The following is a 24,912-nucleotide window of genomic DNA, read 5'->3' on the forward strand; positions in this document are numbered from 1 at the left end:
TATTCCTCTTAGCCCTGCTAAGCAACACTGAGCTGCAGCTTCTGTTCTTGTCAGTGATTAGAAGGATTATATGCTGAGCCAAGAGCAGTGACATCAATTGAAATGCCTGGGAAAGGATGCCAGAGGCCAGGCCAAATAGGTATTGGGGAGGGCATGTTTGACTGGCAGACCCACTGGGAAGTGGTGATCCATGAAGATGAAAGGCCTAGCTGGAGTCTTTTTGTATCCTGTATGAATTTGCAAGTTGGGGATTTAAAGGCAGGCTGAAAGGAGAAATGTCTTCATAATGATGTTCAGTAGCTCAGATGATCTCTGAAGAATACAGTGATGATGTCTTCTAGTTCTTCTTAAAGGAAATGGACTGGATAAATTATCTGGTAAATGCCATTTTGCTGCAGGTGGCTGGATTGCAGTAAGCATGGAACAACATGTAGGTATTTATAGATGCCTGTTGGTGTATAGTGGTACTTGGACAGTGCTCTGTTCAGACATCTTAGTATGGTACCCAAGTTATTGAGGAGTCTGGCAGTACTTCTGACCCAGGAGAATGAAGAGCACTGGCAGTGTGGAGTTCCAGTCACTCTGCAGCTGAAGCAGCATGCAGGTTTCTGCCCTTGTGGTACATGGCCTGAATGCTGCCCAAAGTCACCGTTAGCTTAATGGTCTGGTTCAACCAGCCTGCTTTGGTGGATCCAGTTCCGACAGTATCCAGTACCAATGGCTTCAGAAGGAGCTGGAAGTCTTCCCCCACTCCTGCATGTCCTTTCAACAGGCAGCTGAGGACTGGCTTGTTCAGGATATATTGTACTTGCTGCATGGTGGGACTAGAGGCTAATACTTCCAACTGTAGCCTTCTCTCTTTCTAGGCAATCTTTGGGGACATATTTTTCTAGTACCTAGAAAAATTACTAGGTCATCTAGTCCAGAATCCCTTCAAGCATTAATGAACTATTTCAATAAGGAAAACAACCAGAAGTGTTGTACGCATTTGAAATAAGAGACAGTTACCCTTTATAATGCTTCAATTTTCCTGCCCTATGATCTGTGCAGTCCTAAACGGGCTCTCTCCTGTGTACCTGCACACCGTAGACAGCTCGGAGCATCCAACCGTTATAGTTGTGATTTCTTTGTGGCTCCTATAATTTATTCATCCCAAGATGCTCTCCTACATCTGCAATAACATTGTTTCAGTTTGTTATAGCACTAGCTTTAAAGTTTTATAAACCTGGTGACAAGCTGAAAAGTTACAAGAGCATTGTTGTAGAGGGCTAATGTAAAAAACAGGTTTCCAAATAGAAATGTTTGCAGGAATATCCATGTTAAAGGAACAATGCTTGTGGAATTGGCAATACCTTTTGCTGGGGCACAGTCTGCAGTGCAGGTAGGTTAGAGGTTGGTGCAGAATGCTTGGCAAAGCTGACCTTGATGCTTCGCTTTATTGCCTCCTGCTTCCTACTCCTGTATCACCTGTTGCCACACTGCTGTCTCGTCAGAGTGACTGCACTCGCACTGGCATACTGCGCTGCATCTCTTGGGGGTTATGGAAGGAAGCATCATGCCTGCTATTTCCCAACTTCCAGAAGCTTGCTTGAAAAACAAGCTGTCTTGTTTGGCAAAGCTTTCCCCGTTCATGAAAGATGTAAAGCATGTCCCAATTGAAGCGATGAGCTTCAAGGGGTTTAAACTGGCTTTTAACCCAAAAGAAAGTGGATCAGGTTGTGGATAAGGGTGTTCTTGACCAGGACAGTTCATCTTACAACCTGTTATGCCATCATCAGCGGGGCATCGCTCTTCTCACTGAGTAAAGATTTTCCATCTATTAGGCATGCTTGAAATAGCCTTTGTACTGGAATCTGTCCTGATCAGGCTTTGCAGGTCTCTTTTCATGGAAGTATGAATATACACTGACTAGCTGAATCTCAATTTCGGTGTAACCCATGCACACCGATATGTTCTTCGACTCTGCCGTATGCTGATTGTGGATGATGAAAGAAGGCAGTGTGGATGGCTAGGCTCCATACCAGAGGCTCTCTTTGGTACACAACACAGCATCCTCTTAGGCTGTATGTTCCCCTGCTCAGAACTCTTGACTTTTGGGCCATTTCAGGAAAGGGAAATGGAGAAAAATGTATATTCACGTGGTATCGCTGATCTGGATGCATGATGTCCAATCCAGTCTCCAACTGTTCTGAAAATCAAACCATGTATGCAAAAATCTTGGTTTCCTTGGGACTGATGCAGCTTTGGCAGTAGCCTTTGAGGACCCTTAGAAGACCCTCTATATGCCTGCAATAATGAACAGAAATGACTTTGCTGCAATATGCCCCTGGAAAGGTGTTTTCATTGGTATAGATGTCTTGAGCTTTAAAAACAAGATTTTTAAGAAGCTTCTACTATTATACTGTACCTTATACCATCATATATTCTATACACATATACCAGCATTTTTCTTACTCTTGATTGAAAGTGTTCAGTTTTGGTGCCATGTCTTTTCAATGGAGAAATACAGATATTTCCCAGTCAGTCTATTCTGTGTCCCTGGGTATCCAAAGGTTTTAAAAAAGCAAAGGTTAAAGCATTTAAATCCTACAGTCAGAGGTTTCTAGAGTTATATATAGTTAAATACAGGTATGACATGACTTCCAGTGCTGTAAATGTTTCCCTGTATCCTAGGGTGTCTCTAGCCCTGTGACACTGTGGTATCTAAGCTCTGTGTGTACATTACACCTTGGTATTTAAGGCTACTAAAGACTGCCAAAATACAGTGAAACTAAGAGGCAGCTTTGGTGCTGAGCTAATGACAGTGTGCTGTAATGGTACTGCGGGGGCTGTAGTCCTGTTGGATTGGTGTAGGTTCCTGGGATGTTAGCGTTGTGGGTAGCAGAGGATGCTGTGGGGTCTTGGGGCTGGAGAAGGGCCAGATCCTACCACTGTGGTAAGGTAAGAGTGGTACATCCCTGACTTAGGGTGAGATATCCCCAGGCTTTCTGCTGGCATGGACAGGTAGGTGTTATACGCTTTTTTCACATGCTAGGGGATTCTGTGTGCTGTGATTTAAACTAAGGTATTGCAAACATGCAGCTGATATTGAAGTTTTTTTCAGAGCTGGCAAGTGCCTGTGCCTTCCTCTGCCAATGATTGTTTCAGTACAACTTAGGTCATGCAGCTATTGTCACTTCAAGTCATGGTCTGCAGGGCTGCAACGCACTGGATGGCTGTTTACTTGGGAAATCAAACAGTGGCAGCTCTGTACAGGTGAAACAGCGTTTTCCTGAAGGGGAGAGTCACCAGAAGATGCAAAGGGCAGTCCTGCACAATGGTTGTGTGCATACTGTGCATACTGCTATCAGTTACGTATAGTCACCTCAGCAGCCTTCTCACTGCTCTGCTTCTCCAGCAACAGGAATTAGCTTGTGCATAAACACACAACCACTTGGCTAGCTGAAGGAAAGCAACAGCATCTTGACGCTTTTTCGTACTGCTAGAGAGATGTTTGGAGAACTAAAAGATGGTTCTAGAGGGGTAGAGAGTAACCCCCAACCCACTCTAGACATAGCAGCTTTGAGTTAGTCTCTTTTGCAGGCAGGGGGGTACAACTGCCAGCTCTGTGGCTCATATAGATGGCAAGAGTAGAAATCTACTGAGTTCCTAAAAACATCTTTGCAACAAAGCAGATGTCAGGGACCCATCTTATCTACCATTGCTAGATTTGAAGTTACTTTGTGTATCCTTCCAGTGGTGACATCCTGTGACTGCTGAGGCTCAGGGTGACTTTCACCAGCACTGACACAGTTTAACAAGTCAAAATCAGACGTGGATATCTGCTCACACCATATCGTACTTTTCTTTAACAGAAATTCCACTGATTGTGCTGAAAGAGCCCTTGGACTAAGGTAGTGTGTGAGGACAAGTAAAGCATCTGGCCTCAGGTGTGCTCTGCAGTGTGATGGTATGGGGAGTGGATGCTCAAGTTTAAACAAGCAGTGGTCCCCTTTCTGCCTAAAAGACAGGGATGGTCCTTCCAAAAGATGGTAGGGATTCTTGCACAAGAAAGTTAAGAATAAAGCAAACTTGTGAAGGGGCCTAAAGTACCTCCATTCATTGGTTCTGAAATTGGTTGCAAGGAGATTTTCCCAGCTTAAAAACTAGAAAATAGGTCAGTGTGACTCATATGTCAATATTTACTGCATTTATGGCAACCTGTAGAAGGGAAAAATATTACCTGTTTTCCATAATATTTCACAGATTATTCCATTCCCATGACAAAATTCTTCCTGTGCCCTTGGTCCTGGGGTTGCTCGACTGCAGAGACAGTCCAGTAATTTCACTACATCTTAGAGTCAAGTTGCTAAGTAACAGCCCAAAGATCACCACACAGACTCTTCAAATGCTGTGGCCACCTGAAAGCTAGGATCTGCACAAAGCACCAGTAATTCCTTCTGGGACAGAGGTCTCAGGACATAGTGCATGCGTAGCAGTGAGCAGCCTGGTAAAGCAGCGGTCCTGCCAGGGCCCTGCCACTGCACTGCTTGGAGGTGTCCTCATGTGAGAGGGGACAGCTTTATCGTTTGCCCTACAAAGGGGTCTCCTATGCTTGTGCTGAAGGGCTCTGATGTTTTGAACATTAACGATGTCCTCGAATGAAATATTTTTGTTAGCTGAATTGCATGATTTTGCCATGTATGTAGATCAGTAAATGCTGAACTGTGGAAACATTGCTGAAACAAGTTCTCAGTGGAAGAAAGACTGCTCTGCTCTGTTTTCTATTCTACAATGCTGGTTTCTTCCTAGGAATCTTGTAGCATTCACATGATGTCTTAATGGAAGAGTCTGCAGAAAGCTCTTTGCATAACTGGAAATTCCTGGTTATGGGAAAACTGTTGAGCAGACTGGCTGAATCCTAGCTTAGACCTTGGGTTTTGCAGCATGAACAAAACCTGGTGGCAATGCTTGTTGCAAATGATTCCCCCCGTGCATCTTTCCATGATGCTGTTATCCCTAAGGAGCAGCTCTTCAAGTCCTCCAGTATCACAAGTTCAAGCCTCAGGAGGGCTGAGTCAACACTGCTTCAGTACTGAGAAACAGAGTTCACATGTTTTGCTCACTAGGTGATTTCCCAAATGAGACTGTTTCTGTGTTCTCACCAAAGAAGCTAGGTTCACTCTGCATTTCATAGGTGACTCCACCCCATGGAATGAGAGAAGTCATATTGGAGAGGATGAGAGTCCGTGGCTATGTAGCTTGCAGCATGCTTTCAGCTGAACAGTGCTATGTATTGCAATGCTCCATCTGTTCCTGTATCACCCAAGTTATCTTTAGGTCTGAACATGTCAGTGTTGTATGGTGCTGGTGTGAACCACTTCAGCTTGCACCCCAGCATTCCTGTAGTAGTTAGAATTGCTACTGCAGAAAACTTTGATCAGGATAAAAATGGTTTGGTTTTTTTCCTGCTTAAGTTTTTATTCAGATTCTTACACAGGCAGAACTCCCACAGCCTTATATATATTTTTTTATATCTATATATTTAAAAAGCTGTCTGTATTTGAGAGCAATGTTCCAAACTGCCACCTGTTTCAATAGCAATGCTGCAGCATTGGATTGGATTACTGCAGAATGCTGAAGTATCTGCCTACAAGTGAAATCATCGGTTTGATTCAAAACCAGATTAGATCTTGAGAATCTGACCTTCTGACATCCTGTCATACATACGTTTAAAGCATCTAGCAATAGAGTGTATGTGCGCAAGAGTGCCAGCACCTCAATATAGAACCTAGATGCAAATACAAGTGCATGCGTGTCATGTTGCTATTTGAATATGTAAATAAATGGGGGCTATATATAGCTCTATGTTATGTACATGTTAAGTGAAGGTGGCAGATACGACAGCTGAATAGCTTTGCTGTTCCTGAATGCTGGTAGAGGCTCCCTGCATGTTCCCTACATCTCTCGTGCTTGCTCCTACCCCTCTCAGCCTTTCTGCTATCACATTTTTCAGGCCTCTGGAGAAGATCGTGTGTGGGGACAGGAGTTGTTAATATTCTGCGTCTGTGCTGAGTTGCTAGGCTACAGAGAAAAATGAACATTCAAGGAAAAGGGATGGTAAAAGGAAGAGGATCTGCTGAGCTGTTGGGAGATCCAGAAAGGTCCTCTAGTCAGACGAAAGGGATCATTTTGGGGAAGGAGGGTATGCATGCATGTGGGATGAAATGTGGGCAGTCCCTTATGCCCTGAAACAAGCAGAGTATCAGGGCAGCTCCAGCAAGCAAAATGGCAGAGGAGGGAGTAAAAGGCAATATCTACTGGCCCCTTCCATGTCACTGCTTACAAGGTATGCAGAGCTGGCCTCCTACTATCTGTGCCAGGGTGCAGTGTGTCATCAGGCTGGAGTATGCCCTCTTATACATCCTTTGCCCCCCTCTTTGCAGGGTGCGCAGAGCTCCCATCTGAGGGTCTAGTGGTGAGGGAAGCAAACCCAAAACATACCCACTGCTTACAGATTGGACATAATCTCCCTTTCCACTGCAGCAACCTGTACCACAGTATCTTTTAATTTCAGTATGACTGCAGGGGAAGGCAGCCTGCGTCTTGTATCTCCCTGTCCATCCCCTTTGCATTCCTAGGTCATGGATATGCAAAGTATCAACCCTTTTATCCATCAAGAGTTTGCAGATAGTGTTCAAGGGGACTTGTTTTACAATACACAAGCTTTCGTCCAAGCCTAGTTTTCCTCAGTCCCAGTATAGTTCCTGAACACAAACCCACTTCCTTTTCAGCTGTTCCCCCCATAAATGAGTGTCAGGTATTTAGCTGTACAGGGTGTGAGGCATCAGACTTACCAGGTGCCTTGTGTTCCACTTTTCTGAAAGGTTGGCTTTGCCCTATGCTCCTGTTCCTGTCTGCAAGATTGCTGTTCCCTCTCAACATTACTGGCTATATCAGAACCCTCAGAAAAATTAAACAGTGCCTTTGGGTATTTTTATTATCTGGATACTTTATTTACCGAGCTCACATGGGCTCCCTGCCAATAACTTTCAGCCAGCTCTGCAAATAGAGCTCCTTGGCTCCAGGACTGTTGGTCCTGGTACTGCAGAGAGCACTCACTCAGCATGGACAGAGACTGCAGCTTGTTCTCTGCCATCCAGTTGGCCGTGAAGTCAAAGTCTGCTTGCTTGTGGACCTCCACAGCCTGCTGAAATCTCCTTTTTCTTCACGCATCCTGTAATAAGCTTGACTTGTTCAGCAAAATCAGGAGTGCTTCATACAGCTGCATTTTGAATGCTGTTGTCAGTTAACTACACTGCATCCATCCATCAGGTTTATGATCCCGCAGCCAAGAGTTGGATTGCGAAAGTGGAAGAATGATGGCATGGGCCATATTGTGTGCACTGCTGCTGGTGTCAGCCTGGACTGGTTCCCTTGGCTTTACCCTGACATAATCAAGGGCAGACTAACTCATGGATGGAGGCAGAGGTAGACTAAATCCATGATACACTGTCTGGTCAGTACCCTTGACAGCAGAAATTGTTTCCTAGAACAGATCAGTTGACTCTCCTGTACTTTTGGTTGTCCCAGCATGACTATACAGTACTCCATTTACACCACAGCTGAGACAGTTGATTGCCAGCCCTTTTCTCTAATGATAACTCAATCTTCCTGAGTTTGTCGACTTAGGAGCCACAGATATGGCTATGCAGAATATTCATATGTAGGAGCAGTCACCCCAGCTACAGAACTGGGTCTCTGCATGCAGGGCTCTAGGTTTTCAAGTGCAATAGTTTGCATCCAGTTTGCTTGGGCTTGTTGAAATGTAGGCCTTGTTTTTCAAACCACAAGGCTGCTATCCTCTATCCTTAGGAGTCCACTCTTGACCTAACTGAACCCTATTGCCAGAAATACATTCTGCTCTTCTGCATGTCACCATCTTATCTGCTTACTCCCAGTTATTCTTCCTACATGATCAAACTTTCTTTCTATGGGAAATAAACACTGTTCTAACTTTTTGGTCAAGCCAATCTGTGCCAGACTATCTGAGGTGATTTTTCCACCCAGGACGTGTTAGTTGTCTTACATCATTTAAAGGATTTGTTTGCCTTTGGCTACTTCCTGGGAAATGACATTTTTTGTGGCAGTTTTCAGAATCTGGAATATCAAACCTTCCTTTTCTAAGTTAAAACGGTGTCTTTAATGCACTATGTACCTTGGTATGGTTGCAGAGAGTCTCATGGTTTCAGTGCTCAGAGCTGTATTTACAACGTTTTATTCTGCCATGCAAAGTAGTAATACTGCTTCATTCATAACATGATTCCCTACCTATGCAGTACCAAACTGCATTGGTGGTCTTGACTGCCACAAGCTCTATGTAATTTTTTTTCTCCAGGGAGAAAGTAATTTCTGTTCATTACACGCTTAGCACTTGCCTAGAGATGTTGGGATCTCAGACTGCATCGTGGAGGCAAGTTAACATCAGTGTCTTATTTTTACAGGTAAGAGAAAATGAGACATAGGTGAAAGTGCCCAAAGACTCCTACAGAATTATCAGAGTGAGCTGAAATTGGTACCCAGAGGTGTTTTCCAGAATACCTAATTCCAATGGCCTACTAAGCCCCTTAACTGCTTTAATTCTGCATTTCTCCAGCCTTTCCCCCCCGCCCCTCCCGTGATCTCTACTAGTCGGTGTCTGTGTGGAGGGATGCAGAACCTCTCCTGCTTGGGGTAGAGTCTGACTGGATTGGGGTCCAGTAAAACTCTTGGCAAGGTGAAGAGGACATTTCATTTAAATATAAAAAAGGTACAGAGGGGTGAAGAGTTCTGGGAATGTTTTGGAGAAATTTCATTTTTCTGTTACCAGGTTGCTCCTGCTAGAAAACCTATTGGGTTTTAACCACTTGAAGTGAGTATTTCTCAGCAAGCAAGAGGTAAGAGAGTCACAAGGTGAAAATTCTCTGAGGGAACATGCAGAGGCTGTGAAGGCCCTTTGAAAATGTCTGGTCTTCCAACATCACCTTTCCCTTGGCATAATCCAGTTTTCTTCCCCCATCCTTCTGAGGGCTTTAGGAACTGATATCTTCACTAGTCACTGTTCAAATGTCTCACTCTAATTTACTCTAATAGGGCAGTTGTTGCATGTTTAATTAAATAGAAAGTGATTTTTAAAAACGTTTTTGAGCTCTAATGGCTATATATTAGATATGTCCATATGTGTGTGCACCATATGCTTAAGGCAGTAAGGGTAGTGCCAGGAAAGTACGAAAAGATAAGCTGGGAGAAGCTAGGTGGGAGAGCAGAGGAGAAGAGGTGGGATACAGGCACCAGCACTGTTCCACGGCTTGTAGGTGTGCAGAAGGCAGTTTTGTAGCATACTGGATCAGTGCAGGTTAACAGTGGAAGGTAAAGTTGGCCTTTCTGAAAGCACCGTGTCTTCCTGTCATGGGTCAGCAAAAGCCTGTGGGAGCATAATCTGTTTTAAATTACCAAGTACTTCAAACCAGAAAGCTTGTAATATAAGCACGCTCTTGGACTTCCTTTCCCAGCTATGCAACGCATGATCACAACACTTCTCTGAGACTCCACAGAGATAGTGCGTTAATGCTTGTGTGCCTCACACTGTGGTAATGGGTGACCTTGTGCATACTTAGAGAGAGGTTAAGAGAATCAACAAAAGGGGCTAAGTTAAGATTTTGCCTTGGTAAGAGAGAGAAGGGATTTGGGAAGACTTACTGAAGCCATTTGGAGACATCTGATGCACTAGCAGAATATAGATGTAAGCAATAAGCCTTTAAGGATCTCCAGGAGGATCAAGAACCCATGTTACCTGCACTGCCTGGGACCCACGTAATTCCTGGGACAGACTTCACTTGGGAAAACATACATTGTACTTCTGACGGAGGGAGGGAGCAGCTTGCTACCCTCCTTGCACTATCTCAAGCCAGTCACCCTTCTAACATGCCATTTTCCTGGAAGAAATTACTCAGTTGAGGACTTGCTGCCTGAGCTGCCTCCTTGTTTAAGTGAGCATCTTAGCTGGTTTTAGCTCTCCTGGTACTACAATGAGTCCTTACCAGTTCCCGGCCCATCTATCAGCAAGAATATAGTGTAAGCATCATCACTTTGACTTTCTGCCTGAAAAGTGGTCAAATTAATGCGTCTTTTCCTGCACTTAATGTATGGCCTTGCTCCTCTGACCTTGGTTGGTTGTCTGGACAAAGCGTGCCCTTCTGTGCTGGGTTGGCATGGGGAGGTATAGGAACCAAAAATGAGTTTGACAATTTCTCATTAAGTGGCCCCTCTCTGGGATAGACAAATTCTCAAATTATGATGAAGTTTGGAGTGAAAGCTAGCTGGTGATGCAGAAATGGGAAGGTAAAACAATCCTGCTTTTAGGGGTAGAATGGGCTCTGGGTTTTGCCTAGCTACTAGTTCATGGGGAATCAAGTGAGGAGACCAGACCAGCAGAAATGGTATGCAGTAGCTTCCAGATTTTATGGCTTAAGAATATAAACTGCCTGGCATTGCTTTCTAAGAGCTTGCCTGAGGAAGTTGTCACGCTGCAGGTGGTGATTATGGGATTGCTGCCTGTAACACTGAACAAGGTTGCTATTCTGCATGTGCTCATAGAGCAGGTGATGCGCATCCTTGTGCCCATCAGTTCTGGCTTTCTCCTCTTGACCTCTGCTCCCAGCATGACTGGGGCTGTTAAGCAGATGACATATGGTGCTGCCTCCTGCTCAGATAGGGCATTGATATACAGGCTCAGAAGTCTGAAAGTCTTGTTGTGGGCGGATCAATGCCCTTTTGGCTTATGACCCAGTTAGGTATGTCCTCTTTCTTAGACCTGCAGGATCAGCACCAATCCAGGTGCTGCAGGGATAGGGCATGGCAGGAGAGAAATAGGGCAACAAAGTGACACTTTACTCACACATCCCTAGTTGTTGAGGATATAGCTGATATCTGTCCCAGTTTCTGGACATGCATTCAGCAATTAAACACATGCAAATTACTACAAAAGTAGATCAGATTAGTGAGGGGAACATCTCCATGCAAAGTACTTCTCAGGTCCTAAAGAAAATGAGTTCAAGAGCACAAAGACCTGCAGCACAGAAGGGCATAGAGCATATCCTAGAAGCCAACACATTCCTGACCCCTTGCACTACTGGCAGAGAGACTGCAGGTGGAAGGTGCTCTTCCCAATCCTCAAGTCAGTGCTGACATGATTATTCAAAAATGGAGGAGGTAGAAAGAGACTGTGGCTATCTCACCTGCTAAGCTGAGACATGGGAGAAGGGCAGTATCTAAAATAGTTGTGAATTTATGTAGAACAGTTATCATACAGAACTTCAGACTTGTAAACTGGGCACTGGCTTGCAGCAAAAGAGAAAATAAAGGCAGCATTTTGGCAGAACACTCTCCCCATGCAAACTACAGTAAGTACAAAAGCTGCTGCCTCCTGCCCTAAGCAAAGGTGAGAGTCTGAACAGACTTTCTGCTGTCTTGGAGCTGGAAAGACTGATATCAGGTATTTACTTATGTCAGATTAACTGGTGCTCGTTAAGGTCTGGGACCTATTGATTTGTCTGCATAGAAATGGACAATTCCTTATGAGGGCAAAGTGTTTTTCTTAAACAAGCTTGCTAAGGAAGAACTGTGGCCATGTTGCTCTGTCCTTCATGTATTCTTCTATACTTTTTACACCACTCCAATTCTTTGTAACTGATTGCAGGCACATCCTGTCTCCTCCCCTTAAAAATAATTTCAATTATTTCCCCTACCCCCCTCTTTAAAATGAAACATACTTGAGGACTACTTTGTCCTTTAATTTCTCTCCCAAGAATGACGGGAACAGGAGCTGGTGTTTAATCATCAAAGAAGTTGAAGCCAACAAACTGTTCATTAGTCTCTGGCAGTGGCAGCTTGGTTTTTACTAAGTCAGATGTTCCATTTTTCTCCCTCTTTCTGGAGCATCTTGGCTTTCCTAATGTTCTTTTGTGATCTTGGACAAGGAGACCATATGTCATTTGCTTAGATGGGGAAGGACTTTTATTTGGTCACTTCTCCAAAAGGAGGTGCTTTATCAAAGTCGGGGTGGAGGGGAAATGAGGGTGGAAAAGTCAACTGGTATAGCTAGTGCTAAAGGCAAGTTGCAAAACCTCCTTTATCCTTCATGCCCAAAGTCATGCAGCAGCAGAAGAGCAGTGTGCACTTCCCCCTGCAGAAACGTTATTGCTTCCAGTACCTTGTAAGTTCTTGGTAAAACACAACCTCTACTAGCAGCCTGGAGTAGTCACCTTCACTTTCAAAGCCCTTCCGAAAGCTATCACAGTCATTTGTCATCCACAGAAATGGACTAGGCACAGAAGACATCCATGTTGCAAGAAATACTGTGTTCTGAGCAAAGATTTGAGCCTTTCACATGTATTATTCCTTCCATTTCTAATCATGGCTTTTGAGGCTAGTGTAGCTCCCAGTGAGCAGGCACAAGTCTGCCTCTGGACGCGTTTAGTACTGGGGGGACTATAGATCACAGCACAAAGGAAAATGATGTGACCCAACCTGCCAATGATCCACGTCTCCCAGGAGCTGTGCTGAGTGTTTATGAAGCAGCCTGCCCGGGAGGGATGCTTCTGGTGAGTTTCTGTTGGAAGATGCAGCTTCTGCCTTGCAGCAGGAGGCTCTACATCCTTGGGGTGTTCTTTCCAGTTAGTCCCTTCCTTTTATGACTTGGACTGTGTTTTCCACATTAATGCCTAAACCTTCCAAAATACTGTTAAGGTCCTGACTTCATGCTTTTGTAACAGCAAATTCCACATGTTCTGTGGAAAGTTATTTCCATTACCTTGCCTTCAGTTTGATCTTGTGCAACAACCCATTGCAGAATGTCAGAAACTGTCATCATATGTCTGTTCTGTGTTTAACCTATGCAACAGTTGTCCCCCCACTTGCTGCTTCCTGCCTCTATCAGAGCCTTTTTACTGCTTTTGAGAGTGCATGTATTTATTTGTGTTCTGCTCAGTAACCCTTAAGTATCTAAAATGGGGTTGGGACCCTGTAAGCTTAGGTAGCATAGAGTTATAATTATTTACTGACATAATGCAAGCGCTACAGGGAATCAGAAAAAAGACTAATTTGTATTTGTTTTAAAGTGATGTAAATGTAGAAATCTAAACAGTGGAACTCACTACCACAAGATTGCTGATGCCAAAGGCTGAATATTCTGAGAGGTAAGACAAACTCTCAGAAGAGAAACTGAATATCTTCAGTTAAGGTACCAGCTCTGGCTCAGGAGATCCTTAAACCTCAAATAGCTGGAGAATTAAGTATCACAACAGAGATCCTGTTTTGCTTATATTTCTCCCTGCTATTCTCTTTACTGTTACTGAAGACAGGATACTACTGTAGAAAGACTTTTGCTCTGACGCAGTACAACTGTGTCTCCAAAATCAGCACAAGCACACTTGTAAGAACACCACTTGGGGCATCTACCATGTTTGTGTTCTGCATGCCGACATGAGACTGTGCAGAAGGGCAACTCTTTCTGGGGAAGAGGGGTTCCTAAATTTTGGACCCCTTCTCTCACTGCAGTGAGCAGACAGGGGCAAGTGATGCTGTCCTCCAAAGGGGCATTCCTGAGCCCAGGGACACAGTTTGTCACTGTGTGCAGAGGAGGAATGCCTTAGGTGGCTTTACAGTCAAAGACTGAAGCTGCTCTCTGCTGAGTGCTGCCCTTGTTACTGAGGTGCCTGCCAAGTGGTCCTGCTCTACCACTCACTGTGCTTTCATCTATAGACAAAGAAGTTCAGGTTCCCACGCCGAACTGACTCCCTGAAATGTTGTGTCCCTTGGTGGTGTGGGTGCATCCCTGCAGGCTGCTGTACATGCTTGCCTGGGCCACAGGCAACTGGCCACACGCCTGTGTCCTTACCTGTGTTGTGGTGGCTTCGGATAGTATCTGCTACCCCCAAGCACTCTAGCTTCTTCCTGCCCTCTGGTTTGTTGGTGCCTCAGTGGCAACAAACCTGTGCTCACAGCACCAGGAGTGACCTGCTCTCCTGTGTTAGTCCCCTTTCCTGGACCCACATGTCCTCTCACTGACTTGGCCTCCTTAAACTTCGTCTCTCTGCATGAGTGGCTTTGTTCCCATTAGGCTCAGATCTGGTGTCTTCCTCCTGGGCCACTTCTGCTCCAAGAAGCAGCTTTGGTTTCCTGTGACAGTGAGCTTATTTCTGCTCCCAGACTGCTCAGAGCCAGCACTACTGGGGAAGGGTCCAGGGTGAGTGCAGGTTTGCTTTCTAAGGGTAGATGAGCATTGCACTCCTAAAGGGGCTCTGTGAGATGGATGTGGAAGGGCTCGTATGGTAGATGCTAGTAAAGGTGTTTGGAATATGAGCCAGTGGAAATTCATTCTTGAATTCTTACTAATGGTACCAGCTTATTTCCCTTCTTGCTGTGCCCCAGCTGCTGTTCCCTTACTTATCTACCCTGTCCTCTGAGAAACTGGGGAATCACTGTGCATGCTTGACTGAATTTGTTGCCTCTGGGGTTCTGCAGGAAATACCTTCCTCCACCTATGCCCCTCTTATGTCAACACTCAGCTTTTTACTGTTCAGTCCTCTTATATCATCTTTGGTTTGGGGTCTCAGCTGAGTTTCAGTAGAGGCTGTAATCATCAGTCCCTTTCTCTTGTCTGGAGATGGATGCTAGCAGCCCTGTCCTCAGTATCTGGTAGGATGCACCATCACTGCAGCATGTGAGGCCCCCAAGTAACCTCTTGTTCCTTCTCCAGGGCTTTTGTGGGCCTCTAAGTTAGCCATTCTCCCTCCTTACAGGGAGACACCTCTGCAACATGAGTGTCTGCTGGCTCCACGTGTTGCTCTCACCGCTGTTTTGCGTGCGTCACAGGCAGCAAGGAGGAGAGAAAAAGAGAGCAAAGCCTTTGCAATACCTGGGAGCGGGGGAGGTGAGGGGGGCTGGGACTGACAGCTTGCAGGGAGCTGCTTGGCAAAGCAGACCGAATAGAGTCATGGGGGGGGGGTCCCATGGGGATGGTCATGCTGAGCAGCTTTCCAGCAGGCTCAGGTGCTATCTCAGCTTCATGAGGGACTGAAGGGGAGCTGTAGTGCTGAGTGCGGTCCTGCACACAGCTGGGCCACGAGGTTTGCCTTGCAAGACAGGGAGGGCAGCGCAGGAGTACTGTGGTGAATGAAAGGGGTGAAACCAGTGTTGGAGCTGTGCAGCTTGTGAGCTACTGGCTACCGGACTTCTGGAGCAAACCAAGGGGTCTGACCACTGCTGGGCTAGCAGAGATGGTGGAGAAAGGAGCAGCTTGTTTTGAAACGCACAGGCTCTTTTGGTGTAAGGGGCACCTGATCTGTAGGTCAGTGAGTCTTGGCAGGGCCAATCTGGGTCTGAAATAAGCTTCCTCCTTGCCAATGCTGTTGACATTCCTACAGTGGGATGCTGGTCAGGGTAGGCACAGGCTGACATGGCCAGTTAAGCTACAGTAGCAAAGCCAGCTAGAGACTATCTTTGGAAAGCTTGCTTTTCCTTGGGGTGGAAAACAGAGGACCAGGTGGAGGCACGTAACCTCTGGTCTTGCCCACCCTTTAGAAGTCCCCTTTCTCTTGTCCCAGTCTATGTTTTTTAAAAACTGATATCTAAGTGCATGCTGAACAGTTATGAAAGGTCTTTGCAGTGCAACCTGCACGGAGCTTCTGATGAGGAGTGGTGTCTTCTTTTCTCCGTGCTTGCCTCTCCTCCCCGAGTAGCCACCGGATGAAGCAGGAGGTTGCACACGGTGGCCTGGCTCATGCATGCTCCCTCCAGTATAGGTTCTGCCTTTTCTCCCCAGTGCCTGGCAGGGCGAGCTGGGAGCTCTCTGCAGAAGTCTCCCATCCTTGCCACAGCAGTAAGTGGCCTTGGCCAGACTCTGGCCCTGTCTGAGCATTTTATGGTCCTCCAGAAAGACCCAGTGGAATTCATGACAGGAAATTTGGAAACATTTGTTTGCTAGTGGAGCTGCACTGGTGCAGCGTGGAGAGGGTCTAGGCTGCTAGTTTGGAGGCAAGTGGAAAGTCATATTTGCCTGCACTGCCTGCTTGCTCCTCCAGCAGCAGCAGTGGAGAAAGCTACGTAGTGGGTGTGCATGCACAGAGAAAGCTCCCTCACTTACCCCTAGCCCAGGCAGCAGGGAAATTCAGCTGTACTGTCCCACTAAAGTGCTTCAGTGGTAACCTGGAGGGGTGCAAGGGCTCCAGGTGTGTTTGATTTTGAAGCTTTTCATTAAGTCTGATAAACTGGCCAACTTTCTATCTACTGGTAAACACAGCTTGTAGAATATCTGTGGCATCCATAGGCTTGTGAATGTCTTTGGTTACTGGGAGGTTTGGGAAAGCCTTGTATTAGCCCAATGACAGATAAAACTCTACAACAAAGGGACTGGCATTCAAGACTTAGAGAAAAATCAGGCTCACTACTTCTGATTCCTGAATTTATGAACCACCGCATGCATTGGCTGCATCTGGCCACTCTGCTTCTGCAGAACGATGTCACCCTTGGTCATTATTTTATCTGCCTCTGAAAGGAAGGTTATGATTAACATCTCATCAGCTCTGGCACCTGGCCAGTTGGTAATGCTAGGGTGTCACATGGGTACTTCTTGATTTCCTGACCAGACTATGGGGTATAAAGGGGAAGACAAGCTGACTGCTTTTACTCCTGAGTACTGGTCCCTCTCACTTGTGTGGTAGGCCATATCAATGCTTCCTCCAGCTCCCTGCTCTGTGCCCTGCCCTCTCCCAGGGGCCTGGAGGCAGGGCCATCCCTCTTCCCCGTAGCTTAGTGCTGTGCCCATTAGTATGTCAGCGGCTCCTGTCCTTCCAGAGAGGACTAACCTCTGTGGGGTGGACAGCTGTCCTGCTCTTTTCCTTTTGCCCAGAAATCCTGCCTATTGTTCAACAATGTGATGGGGTGGGGAGAGCAGGAGAATGAGAAATGGAGCACAGGGATCAGTAGAGACAGAGGGGCTGCGGGAAACCTCAGGCACTAAATGAACCATGACTATCAAGTGCTCCAGACTTCGGTGATGCTGCCCAAATAACTAAATCTATTGTGCCAAGAAGCCCAGGAAGATTGGAGAACAGAGCTCAGCTCAGAGCTGGGCTGGCTTTTCTTCCCTAGACAGGTCTGTGCACCTGAAGAGCATCATCAGCCTCATGGCTAGTGGGTAGGCTTTTATTTCTGCACCCTTTTGGTTTTGTTCCTATCAATCCTAGAAATACAGGTGTGTTTAGAAGGTGTATCTCTCAAGTGTTAATAACCGTGCACTTTGTAAGCAGCTTGCCCTTTTTAACTTCTGGAGATCAGTGCCACCACTTGTCTGCTGCTGCTTGGAGGCTGGCGAGAGCCTGCAGTGGCAGCAGGGTGGCCTGGTTAGGGGTGAGGTTTTGCAGGACTCTGTCAAGGATTAGGAAAATGCAGGTCAGTGAAGCAGCTGGCGGGTGGAGTTCTCAAAGGGGGAGAATGGCAATGATGCCTCTGTAGCCGAGTTTTCCACAAGCAGGAGAAGAGTCTGTTACCGAGGAGGGTACTCAGGGGCTCTGCTCCTCTGTGCTTTCACTGCCATGCAGGTTCAAACACCCTGGGACGGGTGCAGGGGAGAATATTTTCCTTTGTAAGGTCTTGTCCAAAATGAAAATATCTGTGCCCCTGAGAGATGGACTGTGAGGTTTCTGAGACAGGAGTTTAGCAGTCCTTTAAAAAGCAAAGCAAAACAGCTTCTTGGCCAAAAAGCTGTCACCTTTTCTGTTCTTTTCAATATAACACAGAAAGTGACAGATATAGCTTTGTATTCAGTCTACACCACAGATTTACTCTGTGACCTTTTGGATATACGTGTGGGTCTAGATTTCTGAATCATAGTTAGACACCTGAAAGCTGGCATACCCGTAATGTGAGATTATTTGAGCTTGTTTTCACAGGTGCTAATTAAACCTGGTTTTGAGTGAAGTCAGGGGGAAAGAAGAGGCAGGCAGGATGCCTCTGTGCTCAGCCCAGATGTCAGTGCATGAGCAAGGTCCTCACCAGCCCCTCACACAGAGCTGGAATTTGCAGAGCAGAAATGCCTGTCACGCAAGCCTGTGGCACTGTAGGTATCTGCCTGGGAAGAGACAATGCCTCTCTGGCCCCACCTGTTCTAGACCATTTACATGCATTTGCAAAAATGCTTTTTATTTAAGGACTTGTGAAAAATCACTGATTTCTGTAAGGCCACTGTCAGCAAGACTTGTGCCCACTTCCTAATCCACATACTGTTATTTTAATGCTAGCTGGTTTACCCAAAAATCTTGGCTCCTAGCCTATCTGAGACCTGTTGTGAGAATGTTTTCTGTCATTGGTGTAAACAAGACCCTGTTCTGTACCCCTTTACCTGAGAAGAAGTAATTGTTCTTCTAGTATGGAGCTACAATAACTGTGTCTCTGAACAAGCTGATGTGGGGCCTCTGGATCTCCCCCTGGATGTGCTATTACTGTCCAGTGACTAATATGGTTTCTGCAGAACTGCAGCTGTGGGCCACTAAACCCTCTATAAATTTCTCGTCTTAGCAAGTTTTAAGTGTCAACTTTTTACTGTCGAACAGGAGAGGAACAGGAGATATGTACAGCGTTGTGCTAGCTGGGGGTGGTTAGGGAACTGCCCCTTTACCAGTGGATCATGCTCCACTGGTGACAAATTTCCTCCACATATGTCCTTTCCTCAGAATTGCAAGGAACGCCCAACTTAGCTCATATAACAAGGCAAGTGCTAATAGCTTGTCACGGCTGGCCTGAATTGCCTTTGAAACCTTGGCTTTGAGGTGAGATTCTCCATGTGCCCTTGGGAATCTACTGGGTTTCTGCTCAAAATAAAGCTGGCTTTTACCAATTGCGTGTAATAAGCAGTGGCTAAGCGTGACTGCGTTGTGTCCAGACACCTTTACGTGACTATATTGGCAGATCAATCCTTGAAGTCTTTGATGCAGTGTAGCCCACTGTTGGTTGACATCCTTTAGTGTTATCGTAGTCCTAACTAATACTAGTTTTGCAGCCAAACTCTAAGCAGGCTGGGGATGCTCAGAGTGGGATGCAGTTTTGTTTTGCTGGAGTAATGTAATATCATATTTTTTCCTACAAAGCTGAGGCTTGTTTCCATTTTCACAGAACTAAGCGCAGCCCCCCCAGCTGGCGGAGGTGTGGACACAAACATTTGGGAGCCAAGGAAATTTGGATATCCACCAAAGGTCTCAGCAGCAGCAGTAGTGAAGGGACTGAGTTACGTCCCTACCCTGGAGCCAGGCTGATGTTTGTCTGTTTCTCCCCCAGGACTATACCATCACCATGTACTTCCAGCAGAGCTGGCGGGACAAACGCCTGGCGTACAACGACCTTCCTCTCAACCTGACCCTGGACAACCGGGTGGCTGACCAGTTGTGGCTGCCTGACACCTATTTCCTGAATGACAAGAAGTCCTTTCTGCATGGGGTGACAGTGAAGAATCGCATGATTCGGCTCCATCCTGATGGGACTGTCCTGTATGGCCTGAGGTAAGTCTAAGGGGAATCTTTTTTGGCTGTGGCCAAGAATGACATCTCATCTAACCTTCCACCATTTCCAAAGATGTTCTGGTAAGGCAAGGACCCAAGAGGCCAGAAGATTCTCAAGTGTTGCACAGTGTTTAGTATCTGTTCCCTCTCCAAGCTGGAAATGGTTGTTTCCTTCAGGCCTCCAAAGTTTGCTATGCTGCTATAGACAAATGTTAGAGATGGGAATAGTCTGCTCTGAGCATTTCAGGTCACTGTCATTCACGTTGCATAACACTTCCATTTGAAACACTCATTTTCAGTTGCTTATAATTTTCTGCAAGTTTGGCCTATAGAGATGAGGCTTAGTTACTCTCGTGTCTAAGGCTGAATTTCTGTAGCATTTGAGTCAAATCACTTTAGTCATTTTTGAGTATGAGATAGGAGACGTGTTTCCGTACTTTTTTAAAAAAATGCGTATTACCACAGCAGTTCTGAAGGTTGAGGCTTGAAAGTTGATATCTAGGAGGGGAATGGTCCTCAGTGAGGAGGCTTTTTGTGGCTTCTGGAATAAATTAACGTAAGCAAGTCCACAGCCTTTGAAAGTGCTGTACTTGTGTTGCGGAGGAGGTGGCAAAGGTTGGCCTTACTGTATTATCTGGATATGTGGAGATGCCAGGGTGGTAAGAAAGTTAAATGGAGGGGGCAGAGGGCTGAAAGGGGAGTTTGTAGCTATAGGTAAGAGTGCAGGTTTTGGATGCTGTAGCTGAAATACAGGCAGTGATTTTCCCAACCCGGTACTTGTCCGCTTTGAGCTTTTCTCCTAGTTTGGGTTTGGTTTTTTTTCTTCCCTTTTCGACAACCAAAATTCACAGCTGGCTTTTTAGACCTGCCTCCACATTCACAAATGATTGCGATAGCAGCTCTGGGCTTACGTCCCAGTGCAGCAAAGGGGGAGGAAGGACCTTTCTCCTTCAGAGAGGGTACACCCACCCTTCCCATTTACAGTATCAGCTCTTCTGCTGCTTCATATTTTGTCGTAAAGTCTGACTTTTTTTTTTTTCCTCCTCTTTAAGTAGCAGGGGTGTTTTGGGGAGGGTACGGCTGGGTGTAGGCATAGCAAAGTAGGAGGCTGCCTAGGGCATCATCCTGCCAGGGCAGCAAGGTGTCTGTGCCAAGTGCTTTCCCTATGGCAGAGCCCTGGGAAGCCAAAACAACAGCAGTTGCTGCTGATGCTAAGAGGCAAGCTGCGGTTCATGGGGTGATGTAGGTACTACTTTTTCCTTCCAATTAGTGGATGCCTCTTGCTCCAGGCCCAGAGACAAAAAAAAGGTGCAACAAGCCTCTCTGTGTGAGTCTGTCCAAGTTCTGCCTCTCCCTGCCTGGGACAGGTATACCCATATCTCTGCTTTGGGCCAGTGATATTGTTTGGCTGATACTGCCAAGGAGCCCTGAGCCAGCTTTATTGACCCACCAGAAATATTGCAGCCTTCCCACAGCTGACTACTCCAAATTTCCTCATTGTGTTCAAACAAGAGAGAAGGCTAGGCAAGAAGATGTTTTGACTTAGGGTAGGTAATAAATTGAGCCTGTTGGGACGGAGAAGGCAAAGCATGCTGTAAGCTCAGGCTGCTCTTTGCTGCTGAGACAGCCCACCTGAGTGTAGAGCTGCCTCCCCCTGGCTGGTGGGAAATCTTTGCACACACCTGAACAGCAAAAGAAGCAGAAATGCTAGTGTATTTTTATCAGCTGCCATTTAGTTGGCTCAAATAATGAGCAGTATGAACCCTGCAGCACAGGTGACAGGCAGTGGAGGTCCTCGGAGGGTTTGCACTCAAGCTGGCTTGGGCTGGGACACTGTGCAAGCGTCTTCTGCACTGTCTCTTCCTTTCCGCTCCTGTGGGGCCCAGATGTGTGGGGAAGGGAGCTCGGCTCCCTTGCATGACTGGTATAAACACGTGAAATGAGGAAAATTGCATCCAGGCCAAAAGAAAGAAAATGACAGCTGTTTGCCCCTGTTATTTCCAGGGCCATAGGAAGAGCTGCCTGTGTTGTTTTAACATTTGGCTGGTTTTCCTGGAAGCTGCTCTCTTGCCCCTGGAGAAAATGGCAATTGCAAAAATGAAGCACTGAGCAACTGTGGCTCCTGTTCCCGAACTGTACCTCAGATCAGGATGGATGGCTTTTACTGTCCTGAAAGCACCTGGGTTTTGGGGTGCCCTGAATGTCCCTCTAGCTTTATTCATAGTGGTATGGGCAATATTTAGTTAAGGACTGCTTTCTGTAGTGACTCCTGCACCTGTGATTTTGCTGACAACAGGAGTGTTAGATGCATTTTTGCAGGTGCAAATAACTGTGATCCTATTCAAAAATAGATGGCCATGTGCACAGCAGGTGTATGCAGGTAAGAGAACAGTCATTGAATATTCACCTGTGTTCCCTTTATCTTTGTGAAAATGTACCCATGCTTGTCCTGCAAACAGGAAGAAAAGTGCAGGTCCTCCCTGTGTTTTGAAGTCTGTTCTTGTCTTTTCCAGCATTTTTTTTTTGGGAAGGATTCTTAAAATGGAGTTGCCCTGACAGAAGAAGGCCAAAGGAGGCAATTTCTGTTTCTTTTCCTTTGTTTGCCTGTTTGTTTTTCCCCAAGTGAAATACCACAGCTCTGCTCAGTCTCCTGCTACCTTCTCACCAGCCACTCCCCCCTCCTTTGAGCTGATCCTGTAGCAAAGTGACTCAATCATGCTATTTGTGGCACAACAGTCATTTTTCTTTCCAGCAGTCTCTGATGTCAGAGACCGGGGAGGATGATACCCTGGCAGGGCCCTGCCTTCAGCAAGTATTCAAGCGACTGGCAGGATCAGGCTCAAGTGTTGGATCAGACCCCAAGGTCCAAGTTAGCTCACATGTCAATGGGTGTTTTGTTTCTGACTTCATTGAGGACAGGATTAGGCTTCAGATAACTTGTTTGCATGAATAAATGAAGCCCTTTATTCCTCCACTCCACTCCATCATGAAAGTTTTGTGTCAGAAAAGCATATGCTTGTTTTTGGTAGAATTAGCAAATTAGTGGATGAAGGGAGTGCGGCAGATGTAATATAGCTACATCTTAGAAATGCATTTGACACAAAAGCTTACTCCAAAATTAATTCACACTGGGCTCGGACTAAAAGCTGGTTGCCAAGCCCCCACAAAGGAATGCATAAACATCAGTGGGCTGTGCTAGGGCAGCGATGCTGGGCTGCTGCGGGGCTGGAGTCAGGACTGGTGTTCCCTATCCCCTTCCCCAACGATTTAGCAGATGGCATAAATCCCAGAAGGCCAAATGGGGGCCTGGAGCCCAGATCCAGCCCAGAAGGTATTCTTATCTCTGCAAACATGAAGCGGGATGTGTGGTCTGCAGCGGGAGGATGCAAACCAGCAGAACTGACAGGGTTTTTAGGATGTGTAACCTGGCATGATGGTGTCTGAACTCACCTGGCCCCCAAATGCCTTGCAGGAATTAAAAATGCCTGTGAAGCACAGGAGAGCTGATCACCTGTGGCATGCAGCAGGGAAGTGCTAAAATAATGTGGAAAGTCTGCAATATGAAGGGAAGGCTTAAAGGAGCTACCCACAAAGACAAAGAAAAAGCAATCAGCTATTGGGTAGTGGAGGGAGGTGGATAAAATACTGAGGAAGAGCTGGATAGTGATGGCTGAATTCAATATATTTTTCCTCCTAATGGCTTTATGTCAAAAATTGCATTGGTTTCATCAAATTTTAAACAAAAAAAAAAAAAGGGAGAAATTTTTCATTTAAAAAAAGCATTTCAGAAAATGTTGATGTTTCAGTCCTAATTTTATGTAGAGAATTTTTCACTTATATTTCCCTCACTAGTTCAAGCTGCTTTACTACCATTACTGACATTTGACAATAACATAAAGAATGATCAAAGGCTTTCTCTGGACCTCCAGAGGCTGTCTAGTCCACCCCTCCGCAATATTCAATAAGCTTTACATTATCACACATACAAGCTATACATTATGCTCTGAGATTTTTATTTCCTTTTCTAGACCATGTAGCATCCATTTGGCAGTGAAACAAGTTGACACTTGTCAAATGCTGATGTCATCAGGATTTTGCTATCTGTTTACAGAGACCTAAAAATAGAAACAACTGTAACAATGCTGAAATTCTCATATGGTAATTTGAAATCATATTTGAAACCAGCTTTAAAACATCCTTCAGGGAAATCTTGAAGCTATTTGATTTCATTCTAATTAGGGACAGAACTGGATTCCAGCAAAACAGGTGCTTTGAGGAGCCCAGACTTACCTCCCTGAGGGGGAGCGGGTGGGCTGGGATGCTGGGGAGCAGGCGCGAAGCTGGGTGGACAGCAAGCGAGATGCAGTGCCTGGTTGGCAAGGAGCCCAGGCAATGCAAACTGAGCAACTGAAAAATGCAGAGGAATTTGATGATGGAGACTAAATCCTGTGCTGAGAGAATGAGGGATCTCCTCCTGCGAAGGTGGTAGTGGTGGTGGGGAGCATGTGCATGTATTTTGTGGGTTTTTTTAAATTCCTGTCCATGATAGTGACTGCAATGAGGTGTGTTTTAGAGATGAGGCAGTTTGGATACATGCAATGGGGTGCCAAGGCATAACAAGGCTCTGAGCCCAGTGAGTGCTCTCCTGGGGAAGCAGAGCCCTGCTGTCCTCATCAGTGTAAATACCTGTTCAGCGCTTAAAGCAAGGGGGAAAGAATTGTCACATTTCAAACAACTCAAAACGTGCAGTTTTAAACTGAAAGAAGCTGGGTGTATCTGCTTCGACAGCACTTAATTTCTGCTTTTCATGAGGGTAAATTCCCATCAGTCACCTGCTCCCTGCAAGGTAGTGGCTCCTGGGAGTCGTCAGCCCTCGCATTGCAGCAAGCTACTGCTGACCCGCGTGTGGACCAGACCTTGTTCGTGGCCAAGGCAGCAGCTAGAGCACCACTTCTAGCTCATCTTACATAGGGAAGCAATGCAGGTTAACAGACACAGGTCAAGCATCCCACCCACTCACTCATCCAACAGCAGGTACGCTGTCAGAGCCCCCATGCCACCCTGTGGTGCAGAGCCTCCAGGGCTGCCCTGCCTGCTGCCCATGGCTGGGGCTCTGCTGAAGCTTATCTTGGGGACGACTCCATAGCTCCCATCTCTAACCTGCCTCTTGATCAGGACCCAGCCCTGTCGGTATTACATTCCCCAGGTCCCAGCCTGGGGTTATTGGGTTCTCCAGCAGGTAGAAAGGTTTCTCCTGCTCTTGTGTCACTTGAAGCCTGCTGTCTGCAGCTATGTCCTTGTTCTCTCCATGGGTGTTATTTGATTTCCTACAGAGATGATG

The 24,912-nt window shown here is 46.1% G+C and overlaps 1 protein-coding gene across 2 annotated transcripts in view; it reads left to right on the forward strand.

Annotated features, from left to right (window-relative positions):
- Positions 1-24,912, forward strand: part of LOC104042409 (gamma-aminobutyric acid receptor subunit beta-4) — an 86,857-nt gene that overhangs the window by 33,238 nt on the left and 28,707 nt on the right. For both annotated transcript variants that reach the window (XM_064463168.1, XM_064463169.1), the window contains exon 4: positions 19,351-19,571. In XM_064463168.1, the coding sequence (XP_064319238.1) occupies positions 19,351-19,571 (221 nt within the window). The remainder of the gene's footprint in view (positions 1-19,350; positions 19,572-24,912) is intronic.

Source organism: Phalacrocorax carbo, chromosome 11 (assembly GCF_963921805.1).
Source record: "Phalacrocorax carbo chromosome 11, bPhaCar2.1, whole genome shotgun sequence".
Classification (NCBI taxonomy): domain Eukaryota; kingdom Metazoa; phylum Chordata; class Aves; order Suliformes; family Phalacrocoracidae; genus Phalacrocorax; species Phalacrocorax carbo.